Below are 26249 nucleotides of genomic sequence, written 5' to 3'. Positions count from 1 at the left end.
ACTTTTTAGATATTGCATCGCAATAGTATATACACTTTCTCTTACATTTTATTTTTTATTTTAAAATTTAAGAAGTTTTTTTGAATGCAAACTTTTCCAACATTGGCACCAAATATGGTGTTAATAGCTGTATAAGTTTCAACGTTGTATCTCTTAGAGTTCCGAACTTATGACGTGATATATTTAACGCGACGTTAGAATTTGCCATTAGCAAGATTTCACTCTTTCAATTTATTTCAATACTTGAACATTCTTCTTGATGTGAGAAAAACAGATTATTTGATAGAGAATACGATGTTCTACAATAATTTATTCATACCTAGTAAAAGAAACTATTTCTAAAATTCAGGCTAAGTTTGGCAACAATGGGCATAAGGAAAAGCATGGCCATTTAATCCTGTACTGCAATCTAAGGGTGGGACGCTCTATAGAATTTATTTGCATATTTAATACTGAAAAAAGCATGCGTTCTAAAATTATCGTGTATACACCTATTATCACAAGAGCGTTATCGTATATCGTATTAAGACTTAAATTATCGTATATCACGATAAATTATTGCATGGTTGACAAGCCTGATTGAATTAACGTAAATCCTTATGCGACAAAAACGATTTTTATTTGTACCTAAAAATGGATGGTGTACAACCACCACGCCATCTGTTGTGATAAAACTGAGACTGAAGAATGCCCTATTTAAGCTTTCCATCACATGATATTAACAACAGGACAATATACAGTGTGTTGAATAAGATGAAAATAGTCTTGGGAAGTAAGGTAACGGAAGTAACGAGTTACTTTTCAAGAAACGTTTTCTAGTAATGTGTTACATTTTTCCAAAGTAATTGTAACGGTAACGCGTAACAAATCTTTAAGTATTGTAACTAGTTTGCGTTACTTTCTTTTCGTTACATCAACACACAGAGAAATAGATAAGATCTTTACTGCCACTTGCTGTTTTTGGAAGATGGGCACAGCCTCAAGAAAATATATACCGGTATATCCTATATATAAAATGAATCACCTTTAGACTTTCAAAAATTTATTTCGTTCTTTGTTTACAAGGTACAAGATTGAAATTATGTACACGCATTGTGTACATAACTACGTATTTTTCAAGAGATTTTCAGATCCCTACGGAAGCGAGGTCCGAGTCAGAGAGGACTAACTCGGGAGAGTAATGCTCCCGGAAGTAGAAACGAGAAACACAGTTCTGATTGGTTGGCGTTATCCACTTCTTGCCACGTTGCATTAAAATAGCAGAAATCAAACAATTGCCGCTCTCGGCCTTCGTGGCCGAGTGGGCTAGCGCTATATGCTAGTAATAAAATTCTCTTTTGGCGTGAGTTCAAACCCGGCCCGAGGAAAGTTTTTTTTTTTTTTTTACATTTTTTTAACGTTTTATAACACTTATTAAATTAAAATAATATGAAAATAATACTTAAAAAAGTGATTTATTTACTTTTGTGCAGATAAGTAGTTGTAGTACTTATGCCCTTGTACTCCATGATATAGGGCTCATTTTGTTCCCCTTGTACTTCATGATATAAATTTTGTTACCAACTTAAAACAACTGGCTAGGATAGCGCGTAAAACAGCTGGCTAGAGTATCGCGCGGAAAAACGTACTTCCGGGAGTATTACTCTCCCGAGCGGGTCGTAGTCAGAGGGTCGCAAAAATTTTTATTTTGTTAAAACTCCCGGTTTTCACCGATTTTCCCGTTTCTGGTGTACAATACGGACAAGCAAGTGGTACCGTTGGAAAGGATGCCCTATCTAAGAAATAAAGAAACGAAATATGAAACATTATTGTACGATAAATAGTAAGTAAGGCTGTTTGAGTGAAAGTCTAAAATTTACCTGAAAAATGTGGAAATTCCAAAAGGATTAAGGGAAAGTCAAGTAACTTGTAACGTGTTACATTTTTACGAGTAACTTAGCCAAGATTGGATGTAACCCTAGATTATGATTAACATTTCAAGTTTAATTTTTATTCAAGTATAATATTCACAAGATATAAAGATATGTATGTATGTACCAGTAGGGGTAAAAGTGAGGAGGAACGCTGAGGTATGTCGTCCCCCTCTTCCAAAAATATCTACGGCACATCGCTCTCCTCGCATCTACCAATGCGTGCTTCACTACCCGCAGACAGTGGCTTCCTCAGTTATCCTAATCAGGAAACATAGACTCGATACCAATGAATTCTGCTTTCCCCACAACTTACGTTTCGGGTACGCAAATAAACAACAAAATGTTACTAGCCCAAGAAAAAAGGTACTAGCTCACATCCCACAATAGAAATCATTTATTTATCTTTGAAATAAATAATAGTGATATTAAAACTCGCCCACACTGATGAAACTTCCGCCCCTGGCGAGTGGGCGAGTGGTTATTTGCATCCCTGCACTAGAGCCAAGGAAAAGGAAGATAAGTCCATACGCCTTACTTTTCGGGCATCGAGGCAACTTCACTTGCCTTGTCATTGCAGACGGTCCTTTAATTATCAAGGGATTTCTCTTCTGTCAACATTTTATAAAATCCTCCCAAACATTCTGTTAGGAAGATATAGACCCCATATGCAGTTGAAATTAACGGAGATTATCAGTGCGAATTTATGTTAAAGCGGCCATCTATCGACTCAATATTTGCCGAAAAGAAATGGGAATACAATGCCCCGGTAAACCAAATATTTATTGATTTTAGAAAGACCTACGACTCAATTAGGAGGGGAAATGTTGTACAACATTCTTACAGAATTTGGAATACCGAAAAACCAGTTAGATCAATTAAGATAATGTCAAAATGAATACTTGTCCACAAGCTTTCAAGTCAAGAAAGGCCTGAAACAAGTTGTCATCATTGTTTTAAAGCCTTTTATTTTTTTTCTGGAGTACGCTATAAGGAAAATCAAACATAGAAACTAGGGCCTAGAGCTTAATGGTTTTCACCAGGTTATGGGATATGCTGATGATGTAAAGCTAATAGGGGATGATAGGAGAACAATAGAAAGAAATGCTGACGTTTTATTTAACGCTTTCAGAGACATGGGTTTAGGAGTAAATGCAGAGAAAACTAAATACATGGAAGTTCACCGTGATCGTAATGCTGCAAATTCTGGATGCATCAAAATATCAAACAATACTTTCGGTACTTTCAATACTACTTTTAAATATCTAGGTAACAGCAGACCAATACTATATCCCGAAGAAATTAAATATCGATTGAAAGCAGGTAAATCGTGTTATTATTCACTTCAAAATTTTTGTCGCTGTGAGTTCTGTCGAGGAATTTGAAGCTTAAAATATAAAAACCAATAATCATGCCTGTTGCATACTGTGTGGTCGCTTACTCTGAGGGAAGAACGCAGGTGGAAAGTATTTGAGAACAAAATTCTGAAGTGAATAATCAGATCCAAGAGGAACGGGAATGGGAAATGGCAGAAACTTTATAACGAGGAACCACATAATTTATACCTTTTACCAAACATTGTTAGGATCATCATGTTCAGGAGCCTCAGGGGGGCTGGGGGGTTATTTAGCCAGAATGGACAAAACCAGAAACGCTTTCAAAATTTTAACTGGAAATCCAATCGGAAAATGACCATTAGGAAGACATAGTCACATATGGGAGAACAACATTAAGATGGATCTCTCAGAAATAATTAGGAATACAACGCAGAAACTGGATCCAGTTGGCTGAGGACAGAAGTGGATGTCGCATTGAACTTCCATGTTTCATATATCATAGAGTTAGTACACGAATGATTGCATATACATCATAATTAACGTATGAATCGATAATTATCGTAGATGTTGGCAACACTAGCTGAAATGGTCGTGCGAGGGAAGTAGAAAGCTGATAGTGAAAGCCAATATAGCCTACTAACAAACGAAAATATTATTTTTACACCTATAGTGGTTGTAAGCTTACTTTACGGATATGCTTCGTAGTATAATCAATAATCTTCAGACCATACTGCTTCTTCCTTAAAATTCATAAAAGACATTCATTATACTTTTATAAGGAAAACTCAGGTAAAATCTTGCGTTGCTTCTTTAGGTAAATCGTGAACGAGACAGCGGGGGCCTTATGCAGAGTCGTTCTGACACGTGATTATACGCAGTTAATAAAAACTTTTTTTTTAAAAAAAAGTAAAGACTTCGACTAACATATGTTTCCTGTAGTAGTTAGACCTTTAGTATGACGCTAATCAGAAGTTAAAACGACTCTGCATAAAGCTTGATATAGAGCGGCGCAAATCTGTTTTCAACATTGGCGGGGACAAGTAAGACCGTTCCTTTTCTTTCTTTTTCTTTTCTTTTTCTTTCTTTTCTTTTCTTATCTTTTTTTTTGGCTAAGGGATACACAAAATATATGTGAAGTTGAAAAACAATTCTGTGAGGGATCAGAGGAGCAGACTTGTCTTCAACATTGGGAGGGGGGCAGATTTGAGGCTTATTCTGGGGGGAAATCAATTTCATCTCACTTTCCTTTGTGGCAATCGGACACAAATCATCACATTTCCCCCCCAAAAAAAGACATTTCAAATCCGACTATTCGGGGGGACAGTACCCCTAGTTCCAAGTCCCACATGTCCTCCTCAACCCCCAGAATTTACGCCAGTGTCTATATAACTGTTTATTTCGCAGCTTTCGAGAGCCTTTTCACAAATATACTACTCTGAACCTCATTGTAATACCGAGCTATGAATATAAAGATTCTATGATGCGTAAGAGTATAAAGTAAATTGCAAACTAGTAATTTATGTTACATTTCTATTTAGGGCCTTATGCAGAGTCGTTTTGAAGCATGATTAGTGCCATACTAAAGACTTCGACTAACATAAATTTCTTGCAGTAGTCAGATTTTTAGTATGACGCTAATCTTACATCAAAACGACTCTGCATAAGGTGGTTATAGTTTTGTGGAAAGTATTTGATAACTTTGGTATTTGTACGTGAAACTTATGTTCGAACATCCTGAAATCAAAATTAGAATTAAAATACATAATGGACTAAAAATGGAGACATCAGTAATAGCATGATATAACCAATCAGTGTATGTACGCATTTCCGGTTGAAATCGATCTCGATCTCGTTCTTGTTCTTCCGGTCATGAAAGAAGAATAAGGTTAGGAGGTGCAGTAGCTTGGAGGAAGGCTCAGGTAAGAAATTTATTTGAAATTGTTTGTATAATTCGAAATTTGTAATATATTTCGCTTTAATTATACTATACTTGTAAGACACATGTAGGTAAAGATAACAAAATACGAATAAAGCATAGGATTGTTTAGATATACAACGATATGAACTTAGCAGTATTTGATGTGAGAAAAATTCACGTGGCAATTGAAGAATTTGGGCGGTGATGGTAGTACGTATCCTGATCAAAGCAAAATACATAGCTGCTACTGTACATTTGTAGTAAAGTTAGTTATAGTTGTGTAGCTTTTTTAATATAAATATTAATTTAAAAAAAAAAACTTTCGAAGCGAATATAATGGGTAGTTGGGAACAGGCGGTGGAAATTATAAGAGAGTTTACTGGGAGCATTGATATCCTTCATTTTGAAATGACTTTAAGCATGAAAATCATTCGATTATATCATCAAACTGACAAAAGTGTGTAGTTTTGGTGTGTTTCTTTGTATCAAGGACGTGAACAGTTTTGTCACATATGGTACCGGTACTAGTTGGATTGTAGTGAGCGTGAGGTAATCGTGAGCAACATCATGTGTACGACGTTTTATTCCTAATCAAATTTCACAGACGGGTGCGGGTCAAGTTTACACGCACCACTAGAAGTAATTGTTCAAAACTGGTGCTTTTAGCGGGTAGGCAAAAATTTTGGAAATTTAGGACAATATATAACCGCTAAAAGATAGGATAAAATTATATATATTTTCCACTATTTTAAAAGTAATTTCCTACTGCCATAAACAAATGTATTCATAAGCAAGAGCGAGCCTACCCAAAATTAAAATGCGAAAGCCGTACCTGATTCAAAAATTTTCACTAGCTAGCGTCGTGTACTTCAGAAGATTTGCGCTGGACATAACAATACCTCATTTAGCATAAAAGTTAAAAGGCCACCAGGAGTAATTTTTGAAAACGTCCTATAATTGATTCACGATCCGTGTATAATTGGGTGGAGTCCGAACACATGCCATATAAACGAGTGCAGAGTTTCCATGGCATTTGTAATGGTTTCGCACTAGTAACACTGCACTTCTACACTAAGAGAAAGTCCTTGTTTTTGATGAGGTAAGCGGCACTATATGTGGAGGCGGAAGGGACTACTTGGCCGTAAAGTACATTTTTTATGATTTATGGGAAAGGCAGTGTGGAAATAATGCGTAAATGACGAGGTTGTGACATGTCGTGCTTGAGTTTTGCAAAAATGGGATATAGTATACGAGAGTGCCTCATCATTTAGCGAGGACTCACGAAGTGCAGTCTTTTAAGGATTATTCATTGAGGATATAGGAACTTGAAAATGAGGTAAAAATGCGACTTTCATTTAATTACTGAGTAATATAAAATAAAATGTACGTCGGTTTGCGTTGCGTTTCGTTGTGTTTTATGGTATGCGAAGAATAATGATGTGCCCTTGTACGTAGTATATGAGTATATGTGGGGGATTTGAAACACATATCGCATGTCACGTGCACGTGGATGCTTCTTACTACTTCTAAATGTAATAAAATCATTTTTATACGTAGTGCAACAGTAGGAAGTATCCACGCGCACAGATCATGAGGCACTGTTGTATACTATTACCTAAATACAGAAAACGTGCTTTGCAGGGCTCCAACCCGCCTTCACTCGTTGACGCACGCTCGACAATACTATGTGAGTTAAATATTAAACTTTGGCATAGAAACCAAGCTAGCTGCTTATATGGGGGACCCGTGTTCTAGAACCTTCCCTGTATACCCACTGCCGCTTAGCACAAGTTCGTTCTGTTTTATGCTGTACGTCCACACTTATTTCGAACAATAGTCACTACTAAGTGAGCAAGGGTCACAACCTAGTAGGAGGGTCTTTTCGTGTGATCCGGCGATACAGCAGTATTGCCTTGTGTTGAAATGTTAACTGCGTCGAAAAATATCTAATACAATCCGGGGTAAAGTACATGATCCAGCTGCGTATCGATAAGTGGGGTAGGGGTAGAAAGGGCTAGCGTAAGATTAAGGAAGTAATGGTCCATTTTCATAAAATTAATAAGTGTAATTTGTTTGAGTATAGAGTGATTCCATTTCAAATCGTCCAGGGTGGTCCACACGACTGTCTCAGATTTAGCTTATTTTTTAAAATAATAAACTACATACAAAATTATTAGACCCATATTTTTTCTTTTTGCTGAAAAAATTTTTTCCTTCGATATACAGCCTTCCAAAATGGCCGCCCTCCTCTCGGATTGCTCGAAAAACTGAAAAACGTCACATTAAAAGTTCTGTTGTAGAGAAACGAATGTTCTTAGTAACATAATCGCAATAGCAGGAAGAGTATAAAGTTGTATGTTTCATTGGAGGGCCAAAATTCGTCTAATGGTGCAATAGAAATCGCGCAATTCACTCGCAATGTTGCCAACTTTGGTGAAATTTTTGCTAACTTCAAACTTTTTTTTTTTTTTTTCTGTTCTCACGAGCAATATCAACCATCTGCTTCTAGCATTGAAATCTACTCCATAAGGTCTCTTGAAGATGCAAAGGACTTACGTTTCTGATTATTACATCCCACGTTACAGCATGATCAAAAGCTGAAAATTTATGATTATGTTGATTATGAAAATTTCATTAAGACGCCATGTTTGGACGCCATTTTTTCAAAAACCCCACCTTTTAAAAATCTGAATTTTTTTCATGTATTGGAGAAGTACCTAAGTATTTAATATCCGTTAACCGTTCATGCGGCTGCAGCCCCTAACATTTCCAATTAATTATTGAAATTTCAATTTTTGTACTTGAAATGTAAATATTTCCTATGGGGATTTAGGTCCTATACACAAGGCGATTTGAAAGGGAGTATGAAAATATTGAGAGATGAATCCTGACATCAAATCCAATAGAAAAGTTCCTATAAACATGAGTCGAATTCCGCTTCGTTTTCGGGTTACAGGGTTTCCAACTCGGGACCCAAAATCGGCTCGCGACAATGGAAAATAAAATATAAATTTCGTGTTAAATCAGAACTATGTGCTAAAGTTATGAAGTTCAGAAAGTTGATTTGTATCAATATGGTAATTTTTACGTGGGTTGCAATTCGGTTGGCAGTGTTGCCAACTTGGTAGAAATGTTATTTGTTTCCAAATGGCACTACGTGGTTTTTATTTGATATTTGGCATTCATTAATGATTGCAAACATCACATGAAGCACAATTTTTCCTACATCACCGCAGTTTTCGAAAACACATGTATTTCATTAAAAGGTTTATCTCGTGCGTTATTGATTGTTTGTGTGATTCGGTGTCGTGAACATTGTCCTAGTGTTCTCTGGAACCATGAAAATTGTTTACGCTGGTAGCATGACATTGTAGTGCACTAGTTAAGTTTTTGTGCGAATAACAATGGGGAAGTTCTATTACAGTAAGGACCGTATTAAATGTGTTGATGATTCTAAAAGGCATAAGATAATGTGTTGATTATGCTAAAAGCCGTAACAGGATTGTGCACAGAAAAAATTCTAGCCAAAAAATTTATCTTGCGGTAAAATATATGGATTGCGTACAGCGTGTCAGCCCAAACGTACTATTAGGGGAGGATGATTATTTGTGTTCTGTACACAAGGCGATTTGAAAGGCAGTATGAAAAATTTTGAGAGGTGAATCCTTCACCGTAGCCTAGGTTTTACCGATAACGGCCGTTTTAATGGGGACACATTCATGTTTAGCATGTTAACTGTCTGGTTAATGGTTTCCAAATCTACGTTCGAAGGAACAAATTCTTTATCTTGCTGGTGCAGAATTTCATATTTACATCATCTTTCGTGGCCACCAATATCTCACAAACATTCACGTTGTTCACGGTAAATATTCAAAGTACCCTTTACACAAATAATCATCCTCTCCTAATACTACGTTTTGGCAGACGCGCTGTACGCAATACATATATTTTACCGTAAGGTAAAATGTTTGTCAAGAATTCTTTCTGTACACAGTTGTCTTATGCCTTTTAGAATCAACAACACATTTAATACGGCCCTTACTGTAATAGAACTTCCCCATTGTTATTCACACAAACATTGTAACTAGTGCACTACAATGTCATGGTATCAGAGAACACTAGGACGATGTTCACGACCCCGAATCTCGTAAGAAACTGTTTCGTGGTTGCAGCAGAACTTCTTGAACAAGTTCGAACTTGATGCGTGGAGTTACGAGAGGTTTTGCAATAATAAAAAACAAATTTTCTTCTTTTTCTTTTTATTATTATTATTAATATGACAACTTACACGGATGTAGTTGTTATTCGACATTTTGGTTTTACTAATGATGGCAAAAATCAAGTGAAATTCACACTTAATGTTGCAAACTATCAATAACGCACGAGATAAACCTTTTAATGAAATACATGTAAGTTTTTGAAAACTGTGGTGACAGGGAAAATTGTGCTTCATGTGATGTTTGCAATAATTAATGAATACCAAATATCAAACAAAAACCACGTAGTGCCATTTCGAAACAAATAACATTTCTACCAAATTGGCAACACTGCCAACCGAATTGCAACCCACGTAAAAATTACATATTGATACAAATCAACTTTCTGAACTTCATAACTTTAGCACATAGTTCTGATTTAACACGAAATTTATATTTTATTTTCCATTGTCGCGAGCCGATTTTGGGTCCCGAGTTGGAAACCCTGTAACTCGAAAACGAAGCGGAATTCGACTCATGTTTATAGGAACTTTTCTATTGGATTTGATGTCAGGATTCATCTCTCAAAATTTTCATACTCCCTTTCAAATCGCCTTGTGTATAGGACCTAAGTCCCCATAGGAAATATTTACATTTCAAGTACAAAAATCGAAATTTCAATAATTAATTGCAAATGTTAGGGGCTGCAGCCGCATGAACGGTTAACGGATATTAAATACTTAGGTATTTCTCCAATACATGAAAAAAATTCAGATTTTTAAAAGGTGGGGTTTTTGAAAAAATGGCGTCCAAACATGGCGTCTTAATGAAATTTTCAGCTTTTGATCATGCTGTAACGTGGGATGTAATAATCAGAAACGTAAGTCCTTTGCATCTTCAAGAGACCTTATGGAGTAGATTTCGATGCTAGAAGCAGATGGTTGATATTGCTCGTGAGAACAGAAAAAAAAAAAATGTTTGAAGTTAGCAAAAATTTCACCAAAGTTGGCAACATTGCGAGTGAATTGCGCGATTTCTATTGCACCATTAGACGAATTTTGGCCCTCCAATGAAACATACAACTTTATACTCTTCCTGCTATTGCGATTATGTTACTAAGAACATTCGTTTCTCTACAACAGAACTTTTAATGTGACATGTTTTTCAGTTTTTCGAGCAATCCGAGAGGAGGGCGGCCATTTTGGAAGGCTGTATATCGAAGGAAAAAATTTTTTCAGCAAAAAGAAAAAATATGGGTCTAATAATATTGCATGTAGATCCCATATACAAAAAATAAATGAAATCTGAGACTATGATGGGGACCAATTGTGGCTTGCCTGGACGATTTGAAATGGTATCGGTCTATACTAGTTGGAGAGAGCATTGTAAAGTTAACCCGCCATCCGTTTTGAACATTTATTCCCTTAAACAAGCCGGGGTGAGCTACTAGCGGACGTTCCTTTGGCATGTAACATCACGATTCGATTCCCTGCGGGAGCGCATGCTCAGCTGTAAGTCTGTCTCAGCCTTGTTAGTGAAAGGAACGCCAAACTCGAAATCAAATATTCCGGTAAGTCCCGTCAGGTTTTCAATCTGACAGTTACTTTTGGATTGGTTAAGTAAATTTAGTGTAGGTCGTGTTTGCTTATTGAAATTTCACCTATTTGATTCACTAGCCGTCGTATAGCAGTTGCAAATATACTAGTAATCCCACACTTGTAAACGTAATACAGCAGTATTAGTATTTAATCTTGCCGCGTGCAGAATTTAATCCTTTTGAACATGCTAGGTATTGCGGTTTTTTTTTCTTTCTTCAAAGTGTGGTGTGCCTAAACTTACCTTGCTTTCCTCGTCCATCTCTTGTATGCATATTTGCAAGAGAAACTAAGTATTGCATTTCATTAGCGCTAGATAAAATGCTTATGTTGTGCATAATACCATGTAATAGCATCTGTCAGTTGGAATCTTTGTATTTTCATTGTTGCGCTATTTCATTGTGGTTTGTAATTCAAATGACTGTTTTATAGATGTAAATGTAAGCTAAATCATTACGTAAGGAATTTTGCTGATGAATTTATTGTTAGTGGTATTAGTGAACTTGCAACTCACGTTATGCTAACGTGCGTTAGTGTGGTTGTACCTGGGTTAGATTTTTAATATAAGCACGTACATTTAATTCTGATGGCAAATGCATTTTAACTTTACACATACACTAGTTCGGGAGTATGTTTAGTACAAGGGGTCCAGAAGCACGCAAAAAACACAAAATTTACAGCAGAAATGAATGGTGCAAGTACTTCAACGTAACATAACCTAACCTGAACTAACCTAATATTAGTAAAGAAATAAGCTAAATTCTATCATTTTTTGGAAAATTATACGGACACCTACATTAATTTAACATAAGCTAAACTAACCGAATGTGTACAGAAATTACCAAAATTGTAGGTTTTTTAAAGAAAAAAAGAGCTGAACCCCTTCTGCTAAACATAGGCCCTAGTTCGTACCGAATCGAAAAGTAGGACAGGTTTAGAAGTCTTGTGACGATAGGACATGCTTGTTAAACACAAACTATTTGCTGAGCAAAACAATATATTCACATTAAAAAATTACATACATGTTACAGTTTCGCCGACTAACATTTTGGCTTCATCAGAAACTGGGATAATGTCTGATGAAGTCAAAATGTTAGTTGGCGAAACTGTAACACGTATGTAATTTTTTAATGTGAATATATTGTTTTGCTCAGCAAATTGTTTGTGTTTAAGTATATACAAAGCAAAGCTTCTACTTCTGAAAAATATTACAGTTGGTGTAGTTATTCGAAAAACCGCCACCAATCTGTTCGAGAGGTCACTAGGAGTGCATCCGTAGTGTTCAGGCGCGCTAGCAAAGGTGGGTATGCACTTCAAGTAAATTTATTATTTTCCTATACGGCTGCTTTGATGCGTCCCTTTTAAGCACCGTGACGATATGTAACATAGGCCAGGAGCTTTTAGGTTTAATTCGAATCACTTAATACGTTCAATGGTCTTCCACGTGACTTCAGCCCGTGACCACGTGCTCCAAAAGCACGCGCATTAACCATTTCATGAATGGGCCTGCAGTTACGAGTATCCTAGTAAGGATGCCAACTGGAACAGATTATGTAAGGTTGACGTGCGAATGAAATTTAAATTAAGTGTAACTGATAAAAACTATGTGACTGAGGAATAAAACGCGGCATAAATTATTTCTAGATCTCCAGAATTTCGAAATGTTGTGTTGGATGTATCCTTGTACCCTAAGCTGCAGATAAAACGGGATCAAATGCAGTCCCTGAAAGGGAACTTAAGTTTTTATGCCCCTCTTTGGATTTCTTAATGTGTCAAGCGCAGAACCTTGTAATTTTTATATAAATATCCCTCATACTCCCTAGGCTGATCCTTAAATAAAACGCGAGTTTTATGGCGGCGTAACTCCAGCAACCTCTAACTTGATCAAAGTGTAAATATCTTTCAAATATTTTTACAAATTTTATTCTTCCTGTGTGTTATCCTTTTCACTTATGTGTTTGTATTCAGTTATGTATACAGGGTGTCTATTGATCACGAAATGAGGAAACGGTCGTGAAAGTCAAGAAATTTAGCTTTTGGGTCACGATTATTTTATCTGTACAAATATAAGTGCAAACCGGAAAATTTTGTTCTACAAGACATAAAAATTTTCAAGCAAAGATGTTTATGGTCGACTTTAGACGCTACAAAATCGCATGCATGAAAATTCGGCCAACTTCGCTCTTGAGAATGTTCCGAAATTTTTATGGTTTGATAAAGAAAGTCACGAAATTTCATTTTGGAATTTTAGTAGACACTCTGGTATAGATATTTTGCTGAAATGGGCCCACATTTATATGAAGAAATAAATTCTCCAGCCTCAGAAAGATGTTCGGCATCCTTCGTTTCCGGCTTGTGACAGTTTTTTTTCACCAGATTATTTGATCATTTTGACACATGTGTTTTCCTCCAATTAAAATGGCCCCACGATGCACCTTACCCAGTTTTGCTCTGGCAGTCAGCGTGTTAAGATCAGTTTCTTGTTTTGGTGATGTGTTGAATCTTTTCAATGCTTTATTTGTACATTCTTGTTCTTAACGTATCATATGGAGTAAGGTAATATTGTCCGGTTCTGACCATATTTCCGCATTACACACATCTCGGTATGTTCCGATTTTGATAAACTTCACCTATTGCAGTGTTCCTAGTTAAGGGTTGTCAGGTACAATACTAACATACAGCTGATGAGTCAATCTCATGCCTCAATATCTGGGCAAGAGACAACTGTGTTGTTTCTAATTATTTTGAGGCTACATAAAATCCTTGGTTAATCTCAGTATGGCCCATAATTGTGGCCAGCTGATTCATGACAAGGACACAATTTCGAGTATATCAATGAACTGAGAAAGTGTTCAACAGTTGTATTATCCTTATTTTGTATTTTCTTGAAATAAAGAGTATGTTCTGTTCCCAGTCAGATATTTTAGTCAATAAATGGTTTCACGGGTTTGTAATATTCCGTGTTACATTATGAGTATTATACAGTTAGTGTGGGTTCCTGTATCGTTAGTCACGAGGCAGTATCAGGTTTTCAGTATTGTGGATGCTAGGTATAATTTCATAAGAATATAGTGTAATTTTGTCCTGTTAGGTCGGTAATGGTGGTGTCAGTCTTGTTCGTCGTGTGGTTCATGTGCAGTATGTCATTTATTGCGAGAATTGCATTAAAAATTGAGGTAGTGAGTAAAGAGAATGTGAGAATAAAGATTGGGGATACTTCTATACAAGAATTTAGTAATTACGGCAACATTCCACATGTATCCACTTGGACACTTCCATTATCTGGTACCGTATATCGGTCATCATAGTTTATCGAAGTTATCTGAAGGATGTAAAGGGCATGAGTGAATACTTGAGTATAATCCTGTGTATGTAGTTTCTGAAGTGCATTGAAAATTACGGGGCAGCCAGACCTAGCCGGTCTGTAGATACCGGAATAACTACTGTTTATTCCGTCTCTAATACACAGTTGTATTGATAAGGAGAGTAATATTTTTGAAAAATGCACCTAAATGTGGTATTCCAATGATAAAAGGCTTTCTGACATTGGTCAAGAAAGGAGAGTAATTCAAGTTAGCGGATTAAGTGATTAGTAAACAGGGTTGGCAAAAACTATTTATTTGGTTTAAAGAATTTGCTCGATGTATTTATATTACATATGATCAGAAATAAGTTTGTTTCGCCTTAGTGTTATTAATGCAATAACGATATTGTCGGAAAGGGTCACGTAAGTTTAAGGCGGAATCTAATCCTCTTCTCGGCTTACATCCGAGAGAGATTGTCCTCCATTTACACTCGAAACTGGGAGTAATTGGCCACAAATGTGATGAGTGCCGACTCACGAAAGATTCCTGATAAAAATGCGTTGTACTGATCTTTATATACTTGTTAATATAATTGTCAAGATCCTTTCAGGAGGACAAAATGATACAGGTGCACAAGTAAAACCATTATACAGAATTATATATAAATCGGGAAACTCCCGCCTTAGCCATCGGGAAAATCCTGTTATTACTATAAATGCAATGCAATAACGGGAAAGTAAAGTTATTGCTTTGCATGTAATATTGCAAGGTCAACGTATCATAATCAGTACGCTAAAACTGAAGTACTAAATTAACAAATTTAGCATGTAGATATTCAATAAAATTAGTCCAATCCTCTGTTGGTAGTCGATAAATTTTGTCAATTGTATCAATATATTTAAGGAACCTTGGCATCTTTATAAAACAGAAGCTATTCAGACAAGCAGAAATAAGTTTGGTTTCGTTTCGTATGTTTAGGCTCAACATCGTTACGTAATACCCAGGTTATCAATGAGAATACTTTCGCGTAAAATGATACCCAAACAGCTAGTTGGTTTACACTTGAAACAAGGGTTGTGGTTCGACCGAGAATTGAACATAGGATGTCTTGATTAAAAGGTGAAAAGGAGATAAAACTAAATGCATATGGTTTGATATGTGGAGACGTCACCGTGAAGTTCACACGATTTAAAGCATTTTTATTTTTTTATTTATTGAAATCATTTAAAAAAAAAAAAAAAAAAAGCTGGTTTAAACCAGCCAGCCCTGGTAGGAAAGTTTGTAACACGAAATTTTACCGTTCATGGTGTCTAGAATGCTTCTGACGTATTTTGATGTAATATGAGGTATTTGTAAGGTCATTGTGATTGTATATTTTGAGGATCATTTTAAAGACCAAAGTTGAACAAATTTAATTCTTTATTTTACAGCTAACCTTTAAAAATGGTGAACAGTCGAGTGCCGTCGGTGCATAGTAAAACCTATGTAACTCCACGAAGACCTTTCGAGAAGGCTCGATTGGATCAGGAGTTGAAGATCATCGGTGAATATGGTCTCAGAAATAAACGTGAAGTATGGCGAGTGAAGTATACATTGGCCAAGATCCGTAAGGCTGCCCGAGAACTTCTCACGCTAGAGGAGAAAGATCCTAGGAGACTCTTTGAAGGTACTGTACTGTATTTCAACAATAAGAATGCCCAGTAGCTTGAAATTGCATCAGAGTGAAATTGTTTTAACTTCCGAGAATGCGTAAACAACTTAACCTTAATACAAATGAGTAAATAATACTCTGCCTCTGTTATGTGAATAATTTCTGAATGCGTGGGTTCCTTTCGCTCAATATTTATTGTGAATTTATTTACATTGTTGTTGCCCTGTAAAATTATGAAAGACGATGGGTCATCTGAAAACTACAACTTGATGTGTGCCTAATTCCTTTGTTAAAAAGTTTTTTCGCACATCCTTCATATATGAATGTTGAAGAAGTGTGGCTATCCTTCGTAACAGATTCTCTTGAGGATATCGCTTCTGGTCTTGAAAAATTAGTTGTTTTTTTTTTTTTTTTTTCCCTCAAATAAACAAATATCACTTTTTGTAAATTTAAGTAATATATTCGCTTCTACACACATGTTAAGCGTTACTATTGCAAATCGTCAATTTTAGTAATGCCGTCTATAAGATTACAATTTAATAAGTATCATAGTTTTCAAGTAGAAGAAGGAAAAACCAACATTAATTTTCAAGACAAGAAGGGATATTTCAAGAAGTCAGTAAAAACGACAGCCAAGTTCTTCAGCATTCATACATGGAGGATGTGCAAAAAACTTCAACAATTCTACGTGAAAGAGTGAGCGTGTTGAAGAATACACAAGTTAGTTTCAGATGATTCTTACATAGTTGCATAGGGCAACTTCAGATTCACAACCGTAGGTGCCTGTAAAGCGACCCAATGCAGTCAGAAATTAACAGATTAACAAGAAATTCGTCACGAGATAACAAGAGGTAGATTATTACTTACTTGTTTGTTACGTAACCTTAGCATCCCATCAATAAAATGTTTCCTTGTGTTAATATCAACAATTGTTTCAAGGCTTCTCTGGTTGCTTTCTCAGTGAATAGTATCCCGCTACTCTTCTAAACTAATGATGTGATAAATGGATTTTTCATTTTTGTCAATCCCATAACAATAAATAAATTGAATATTCGACACTTGGGCCAAAAGTAGATTAAATGTTACTATGCAGAAAGCTGTTCAGCCACTGTTTCATACCCTGGAAATATGCACCAATTAACTTGCGATTATTAAATGTCGAAATTGTAGAAAGAGCAGTCTCACACATGGTGAAACATTTTGAAAACTTGACAGATGTAAATGTGAAATTCATAAATATTAGTGTCTCACGAGTTTTTTAAATTTACATTTATGAAGTTTTCAGTATACAGTAGAAACCAACTGGTCCGCCACTCCGGTTGATCCGATCGTACTCGAGCCGAACTTGTCCCGACTCGTCAGTGACTCATGAGGCCCAGTGCCTTTTACTGGCGTCTCATCATTGTTGTTTACTTGCTGTTACCGCGTATCCGCTGTAGTGCTCCGTCGTCTCTTATCGTTTCTTTCGTTATGCGTGTTTTCTGTACTATATTGTGCAGGTTTAGTGGTTACTGTTCGTTTATTTTTACTGTAAATCCGTGTTTTTCTGACAATGTATTGATTATGAAAAATTGGCCGTACTCAAGTAGAATCTGTACATACGTATTTCCAGGACATCAAATAATAGTTACATTTTTCTGTGAAGTAATCGTTTTTCAACACAATTTGTGGAATGTAATAGTATAGTTTTCATTTTATTCCTAGCAATGGGGGTTCTTGAAAAAAGTCATTAGTTTAGAAGCGTAGTAGAATAACTCACTGAGGAAGGACCTAGGAAGTCCTGAAACTCAACACAAAGATGTTCAAGTAAGATGTCTGTCTTTAATAATATTCACTGAATACATCAGCAGATATTTTGAGAATGTTCTTAGTTTGTCAGCATTGTGTGCATGTAACGTTATGTTAGATAATAAATGGAAGAAGTATAAATATCCTAGTAATGTTAAAGAATAAACCGTGTGTAACGAGCATGATTGGAAAATGTATTTTAATATTGCATAAATAATTATCTTTGAGTTACGTTGTACAATTCGAAAAATCATAGCTTTTGAGCATTACTGCCTTTGAACTCTTGGTGCCGTACTAGCAATTCGTAGTAAGGGTTGGAAGATATACGTTTGAATTTGTTATAATTCAGAATGACAGTACCATTTCCAACACGGTTAACTTATTTTGATTAATTTGGTAATACTTAAGAACTTCGCGACAGGAGAGAAAAATCATTCTCATAGCTGTTATTGCTGCTTATTAAATGTGGTGGATGTTACAGTATTTTAATTCTCGCATGTTAATGATAGTTCATTAACTATACTCTGTAGAGAACAGGTTTTGCTGTTGTACTAACATATGGCGTAGTCAGTGTTAATTTTCAATTTGATAATTGAAAGATTCAACATGTGAACAATATGAGATGAAGTAAGATCTATGCACCTAGATCTTAAATGACTATCCATCATTTATGCATGGAAAATACTTGAAATATTTCGAGGGTCTGCTGTCCTCTTGTGGAAAATTTTGAGGATGCAACTAAGAACAAAGAAGTGTGTGTGTGTGGGGGGGGGGGAATTGACATCATATGTTCTATTCCAGTTTCTAACTCATTCATTCTAGCCATGGCTTACAATTCCAATGTTAGTGCCGGGTTTGAAAAGTCCCAACCCACCTGGACCTTTTATTTTTCTTTCTTTTTTTCTTCGGAATATTTCAATGTCTTTGGGGTAATAATGTTATAATGCGATTTATATTTCAAGATTATCATTGTCATGACTTGCAACAATTTTCTATTCACTGCTGTTTTGAAAAAATTGCCGCCGTTTTGAAATTTTACTTTGGATCGCTACCAAAATATATACAGCTAATTTAATGTCTCGTGCTTTTATTCTAAAAATTTCAACTTAAAAGACCGAAAATTGTGCTTTGTAGCGTGGATACCCTGTTTTGAAAGAAAGAAAGAAAAAAAAAAAAAACATTTTGAAATTGTACGTTAGTTTGCCGTCAAAATCTATACTGGAAATTTAGTGTGTCGTTCTTGTACCCTAAAAATTTAAACTTAAAACATCGAAGGTGGTACCCTGTAGTATGTGTGGTACGAGCAGACGAACGAACAAATGTACACTCATGTCCAAAATTATTGTCGCATTTCTATAAATATGTTGTAGGAATATAATTTGATAACGAATTCGCCTAGTATTTCTTATAATGTTAGTATGTGTATAATCGGCAAAGACATGTATGTGGCAAATTTCATGTTAAAAGAGTAGTAAATAAGAACAATAAAACTTGTCCATTTAGCAACATTTTATTTTACTCATTCTAATTTTCGTATTTATAATACTTTTCCTATAAAATTTACCACAAATATACATTTCCCAATTGTACACATGGTATCAGTATTAAAAGTACCCTGCAAAATCATTACCAAATTATATTCTTACAAGGAGACAGTTACAGATATGCGACAATCACTTTGGACATGAGTGTACCTTCTATATTAGTGTTCGATTTTTTACGGGTATATATAGACATCTCAAACGATTTAAAAGTTTCATAGCCCTGTATACAGTTTTTTTTTTCTTTTTCTTTTTTTTTCCTCTCTGGCCGTAGGCAAAAATTTTTAGCCTTTACGTGTCGAGACCAAACTTTAAAGAAAGTTTCTATGGAATTCCCCGAACTTTTCTTACCTAGACCCAAAAGTGAGTAATTTATTGGAGAGTGTAGTCTAAATGCTTTTTTTCTTCCCTCCAAATTGCAGTTAAGTCGTCGTCTTATTCCATAAATGTCCAATTGTCTAAATCTGTCGTAAGGCTGATCTATTAGTTTCTAAACTAGAAAAAAAAAAATCAACAATGTAGTTTACTTGTGCAAGTAATTTTTTTCATGGATTTCGAAAAGTTGGTTTTACAAATGTCTTTAAATCTCTGCATTATGGCGTAATTTATTAAATATACATGATGGTTTACTATTATTCATTTGAAGTACTTGTGTAAATCATAAGACATAATGAGTTTCTCAAATTGTTCAGTTTACTGAAATATGTAGGTGTATTCAGTTGAAATTTTCGAAAACTTTCTTTAATCATGGGATTCTATAAAAGAATTGTAGATTTTCATTGAGAAGCCTTTTGCTCGTATTGTAATTACTTTGATTCCTGTTTTATAGTCATTCATTTAAATGAATCAGGCTTTCGAATAGACGTGTCTGTAGGGAACGGAGAATTATTATGAAAGTACAAGGGAATCATTGTCTGTTAGGAATCGTTGGTCATGAGAACACGTAATTTATGCAGAAACTTTCTCTATCTAAATAATACACGAGGGGGAGGGAAGAAAAGCAAAAATTATCGTTTGTGGTGACACTGGGTGTAGTCGCTGGTCAGGAATGAGCTCTGATCTTAGGGACATTTTTTTTCTCACACCATAATTCAGTGCTTGTACGTATGTTAACTGTAGAATATTCAATGTACGTGTTTCAATTTTAACTTAATTACTTTTTAATTATTTTGGTAATGACGACTGCAGGATGACGTCGAAATGATTCAATAGACTTGTAAGTACGTGTAGCTTGCCAGTCGTAAACTCAAATGCTCCTATCAGGTTCGAAGCCATGTAATATACCTATTGTCTGTCTTTATCTAGAAATAGTTCTTGTCTGTGTGTGGGTAATACGTATTCTTTATGTGCGTGACTGAAGTCCCAGTAATTGTTCGGATCCTTCTTTTAGTATTTCCCGTCTTGATGCTGAAAAGGTAACGCTGCTCTTAATCGATGTTCTTTGAAGGGGGGGGGGGGGCTCGGTGGTTTAGTGGTAGGGCGCTTTTCTGGTGCCTAATTCGATTCCCGACCAAGTAAGTTTGTGGTGGACATCATGCTCGACGTACTCTCGTTTTCTCCCACTTTTGCACCAATTCTTTCATCATACACTTGCTTTAATCTGTCTTAGCTTAACAGACATAACGTGGGACGTTAACCTCAAAGATCTCATTTCATTTCAAATATAGTCCTTTAATTTAGCCATAGCTTTAGGAAGAGGTTTAAAATAAACATATGAATAGTTTTAATCCTCCTTTAAATATTTTGTTTTGTGTATACGTGTATTTTCTCTTAAAAATGTGCCAAACGAAATTTTAGGTTTTTTAAAGAAAATTGAATGATGTATGAACTAATGTTCCTTTTGAATGCAGTTACCTTGTTCCACTTTGTGATGATAACTTTGCATTAATTCTGACACCTCTTGGCTGAAATGTTGTGTAGACAGATGCATATTAACAATACTGACAAGTGGAGTGAGATTGAAGTTTTTGCATGTGCAAAGTGTAGCATGGAAAGTAAGCTGTGCTGTGCAGCTCGTAAATTCTATTTGTCTTTGTTCCAGGAAACGCCCTGCTGCGAAGATTGGTACGAATTGGTGTATTAGACGAGAATAGAATGAAGCTCGATTATGTGTTGGGGTTGAAAATAGAAGATTTCTTAGAGCGTAGGTTACAAACTCAAGTGTTCAAGCTTGGATTAGCGAAGTCTATTCACCATGCTCGTGTACTTATTAGGCAAAGACACATTAGGTAGGTATTGCATAATTATTGTTTCGATACAGTGTAATCTTTGTTTTAATTCGAGTTAATTTGTAGATACTTAAAAGTAGCCACTTGAGTTTATAAAATCATTATTTGTTGTTTAAACAATATTCGTGAGGAAATTGTATAGTCATGTTTAAAAAGAGGCCACCCGTTCTAAGACAAATTGAGATGTTGCTTTTCGCTATAATTTTTCGTTCATAGTAACTAATTATCTTGTTATTACAGTATGAACATAGTTTCTTCCGGCCCACATGTTTTATGAGCTTTCATGACACTATTAGTTGAAGTGCGAAAACTGAATTTATCCGGGCTCAAGTGTTGCGGTATGAGTGATTCTAAAAAAAATGGGAGCTATTCTTTCAAACTTGGAGTATGTAGAATGTTAGCAGGCCTCATCTGGGCATGAGATAACAGTGTTATCTCAAATCATATTTGAGGCGAAAATAAATCCTTGTATAATCCCAGCTTGGTAATTTACTTTTTTTCTTAGCTGTTTCATGACAAGGACACAATTCTTTCCTTTCTGTTCACAAAGTGTAAAGCCATGCTCAAAAAGTGCATCCACGTTAGAGCTCTCGTGGCTAAGCGGTTAGGGTATCGCCTTAGCTTGGGAGACCGGGTTCGATTCCCGATGGAAGCTCATGTGGTTCGGATTCTAGGTTAAGTTGTAGATTCATGTCTCATATAGCCTTGCAGGTGAAAAGGACGATAATCTGAAAAAGAAACTGCATCCACGTGAGCTCCTATGAGCGCCCTTATAGGATGAGGAAAGCATAAGGTATTTCAGATCACGGTTTCCAGTGAATTCCAAACAGTCACATACGAATCATACAGTTCGTTTCGCACGACTTTCGTAATTTTCTGAAAGAAAGTTGTGATTTTTGTTTAGATTCCCGAAAGAGAAGCCTCAAAAGAATAAATGTGAAACTTATTATCCTTGCTTGTTTGCTTGGTTAATTATTTGAAACCGAAAATGTAACATTTGAATCCTTGCACGTTCGTTGGTGCCAGAAGAGACGAAGTTATTTGATGTTCGTTCACATTTTCGTCATAGGCCTATAAGTGTCTTGAAAGAAAGAATGAATATGTATGTCTGCAGTCAAATGTACGTTTATATATGCACTGCTCGAAATAAATGTTTTGACTAGCACTGGTTCAAAAAATCAGGCGCCACAATACTACTACAAATCATTGAAATAGGTTCAAACCATCATTTTACTCGTGATTTTTAGCAGTTTTCAAGGTGAATAAACTTTTGTTCGAATTAGCCCACTGTAGTTCATAGGATGAAATGAGTTTAAAGAAAAAATATCTGTATTTACGGGAGGATATCTGGGAGTAATGTATAATTTGTATTTTATTGTTATTGCTGAAAAAAGCGTTACGAAGAGAGAAACATGAAATTTTAAGAGTATTTAGCATTATTTTTGTCTGCTTGGTGTGTGTACTGCATCCGTCTTTTTTTGTTGTTAGGTGTTTCGGTTTGCCCCTTATTAAATTTCAGGCAGGCCACTTGGGTATGAGGTGATAACTACCGCTACCCAACGTCTGCATTCGAAAGTCTTAGTGTATGGTGGCAGACAAGGCGGTTGGTTCCCTCGCTGAAGTGTGCCTTCATTTTGGATAGGTAAGTTGCAGTGTAAAGTAATGATTCTTGAACATTAGATTATCATAAGCTTCGCGGTGTTGGCATGTTGCCGAAGTTAATCTTCAGTAACCAAGTTTCAAATAGTGACATCAGTCCCAATACGTGAAGGGTCAGATGAACACGCAAGTAAGATGTCGTATGTGGTCCTGCTTATTGGAAGACAACACTATTCAGGAACTGAAAAAGGTATCACAAAACACGTTTTCTCAACACCATCGAAATACAGTGACTAGTGAGGGACCTGGGGGCTCAGTGGTAGAGCGTTCACCTCCGGTGCTTGGGGCCCCTGGTTCGATCCCATGCTCGCCGTGTGGACTTTGGTGGACAAATACCGTGCTCGTGAATTTTCTCGGGGTTCTCCCGTTTCCTCCCACTTTCTTCATCCCACCATTTCATTCATTTCTCATTATCACCGTCTCCTTTAGCCTAACCGGCATAATCGTGGGACGTAAAACTTAATTTCATTTCATTTTAGTCAGTGACCTGTTAGTACATAGTAGAAGGGAGCGGAAGTGCTATGAGAAAATATGCTTCGTCCAGTCTGTCGTCACTATCACCAGACTGGATCGACCATCATTGTGATGTGGACAAGTAATTTTTCGGATAGTATGTATTGAATTCAGCCCTCTGCCTGTTTATGCCAGTCTTAGACGCCAAGTAAAGTGGGGCGGAGGAATAAAGAATGGACAAGCTTCAACATTCTAATATGTTTGCTAGTATTTCTTGAGCTGGGTATACGATCTTAGCCATGCATATAACATGGCTGTTCGTCGGTGATGTCCTGTCATAAGTTTGGACAATACCCTTCTTACAACTTCTGATTAACATTGCTATGGCTGCATATTCCATATCATAGAATCTAATTTGTCGATGAATAATCCAGTCTTAGAAGTCACATTTCTTGATCAGGGCAGAAAGATGCTGAGACACACTTCTCTCTCCCCCTTCTCTGTTACTATTAGTAGTGAAGAAGATGAGCGCATATGATGTATGTCTACATATGTTGCAGAGTCGATTTTTGTGTGTGTGTGTGTGTGCGTGCGTGCGCAATTGTATTGGAGCCGCTGTAGCTCAGTGGTAAAGCGTTCATTTTTGGTGTGTGGGGTCCCTGGTTCAATCCCAGTTCATGCCAGGTCAGTTTCGTGAAGAAACACCTTGTGCGTGGGTTTTCTCAGTCATCCAGTTTCCTCCCACTTGCTCATTTCAATCATCATCAGTCTCCTTTATCCTACACGATATAACTTGGGTCGTAAAACTGAAAGATTTCATTTGGTGCAGTTGTAATTGCTAGCGATATAGGAGTCCATTCGGGATACAAATTCTGCATAGTTTTCTTCATGAAAGGAAACGAAAATTTTGTCTTTTCCAACACTGTGTAAATTTCGCCATACTTTTTAATGTCCCACGATTATGCAGCGAGGCTAAGGGAGATTATATATACATTGAGGTGGATGTTAATTATGGAATAAACAAAATTGGAGAGAACCTTTAGAAAGCGTACGCACACACTGTTTGTCCACCACAAAATCCATATGGCGGGAGCTATACCTTTACAGTTTCAAATTGAACGCAGTTAATGAATAGCTTTAAACATCAAATCAGTGGTTAAAATTATGGTAATCGGTTCGGTAAGTCTTTTGGGTTTGGACTCAAGTGCAGTCCTCGAGCTCCTTCGCGGCTAAGCGGTTAGCGTACGCGCCGGCGGAGCTTATGTCATACGGAATCCACATTCATCGGTAGGTCCACGTTTCCTACAGTATCGCTGCTGAAACTCCAACTCAAGTAGAGTCCTTGGATTTTTTTTAAGCAATAAAGACGGAAAAAAGTTGATTAATGTAGGACTCGGCGGGCTAATAACATTGTGTGATGTCGAAGATGCATGTCGTTTACACGGAGAAATAATGTGCAGGGTATCGAAGTGTTGGTCTCCGGTGTAAAACGTCTGGGTAAATCAAGCAGAAACACTACGATATAAGGTAGATTTAGGGAGGTTGAGAAGTCCTGATTGAATTAAATTGAATTGGGTAGATTGGGGAATGTTTCACGTGGTATACTTTAATTTCTTGCTCATTGTTTATTACATGTATCTCTTATGCATTGCTTAACTTATTAACTGGAAGCATGATGCTTATCTTTTCAGAGTTCGCAAACAGGTGGTGAACATTCCTAGCTTCATCGTTCGCCTGGACTCACAGAAACACATTGACTTCTCCCTGAAGTCTCCATTCGGCGGTGGCCGCCCTGGCCGTGTCAAGAGGAAGAACATGAGGAAGGCCCAAGGTGGTGGAGGCGAAGACCAAGACGACGAGTAAATAATGAAACAAATGTGATTGCCCAGTATCTTGTATGCTGAAGTACTCACAATAAATTGTTATCCAGTGATTCAGGTTTTATTTATAAAGACCTTTAAACAATCCAGAGCGTCGGTACAAATAAACGCAGTAAACAAACACAAAAAATGGGGAATCAATAAGGTTAGTCATGTAAACTCTTAAGAGCACGATATATTAACACTTGTCACTTAGAAAGGTAGCTTTTTCGTGGCTGTATGGTTAGCGTACGTGCCTTCGGCTTGGAAGACCCAGGTTCAGTTCCCGGTGGAAGCTCATGGTGGTTCTGATCCTACGTCAAACTGGTCGAAGGATAAGAAAGTAAGGTTACAAAGTCTGCAATAAAACGTGTATACATTATTCCATATCTCATAAAGCAGCCATTTGTCACATCGTAGGGTGTTTGAAGATTTCCTCCTGGTAAAAATGTAGCCCTTGCGTGTTCAGCCATGTTGTTACGAACTGTTGCACCTCCTCGTTTGAAGCGAATTGACGGCTTCCTAGGTGCTCCTTCAAGTGAGGGAACAGGTGAAAGTCGCTTGGAGGCGAGGTTCGGGCTGTAGAGAGGATGGTCGAGTCGATGTGTGGCTGTGCTAGATCGACCACTGCGCTCCTTGTCAGTAACCTTTTTTCTATCAGTCGCAGACTTGACACCATTCTACGACATCCTGACGAGACATTACAGTCTCTCCGTAAACCTCTTACCAGCTACCGGTGAATTTCAGTCACGATTACAGGTTTCGCCGACAGAAATCGAATATCTGAACGGACTTCTTCGCGAGACCAG

General features: G+C 36.7%; 2 protein-coding genes across 2 annotated transcripts in view; one reads left to right on the top strand and one right to left on the bottom strand.

Annotated features, from left to right (window-relative positions):
• The window catches only part of LOC145664855 (pickpocket protein 28-like), a 102348-nt gene extending 94910 nt beyond the window's left edge, over positions 1–7438 (bottom strand). The window contains exon 1 of the mRNA XM_081731878.1: positions 5998–7438. The gene's annotated coding sequence lies outside the window, so the exon portion shown is untranslated. The remainder of the gene's footprint in view (positions 1–5997) is intronic.
• On the top strand, positions 5012–25514 carry RpS9 (ribosomal protein S9). Its single transcript, XM_081731879.1, has 4 exons — positions 5012–5166; positions 15692–15927; positions 21283–21469; positions 25273–25514. The coding sequence occupies exons 2-4, from the start codon at positions 15705–15707 to the stop codon at positions 25442–25444; spliced, it is 582 nt and encodes a 193-aa protein (XP_081588005.1). The 5' UTR covers positions 5012–5166; positions 15692–15704; the 3' UTR covers positions 25445–25514.
• The last annotated feature ends 735 nt before the right edge of the window (positions 25515–26249 follow it).

Source organism: Thermobia domestica, chromosome 11 (assembly GCF_964235325.1).
Source record: "Thermobia domestica chromosome 11, izTheDome1.hap1.1, whole genome shotgun sequence".
Taxonomy (NCBI): domain Eukaryota; kingdom Metazoa; phylum Arthropoda; class Insecta; order Zygentoma; family Lepismatidae; genus Thermobia; species Thermobia domestica.
The sequence above is the reverse complement of the archived record's forward strand: the minus strand, read 5'-3'. Positions and strand labels throughout refer to the sequence as shown.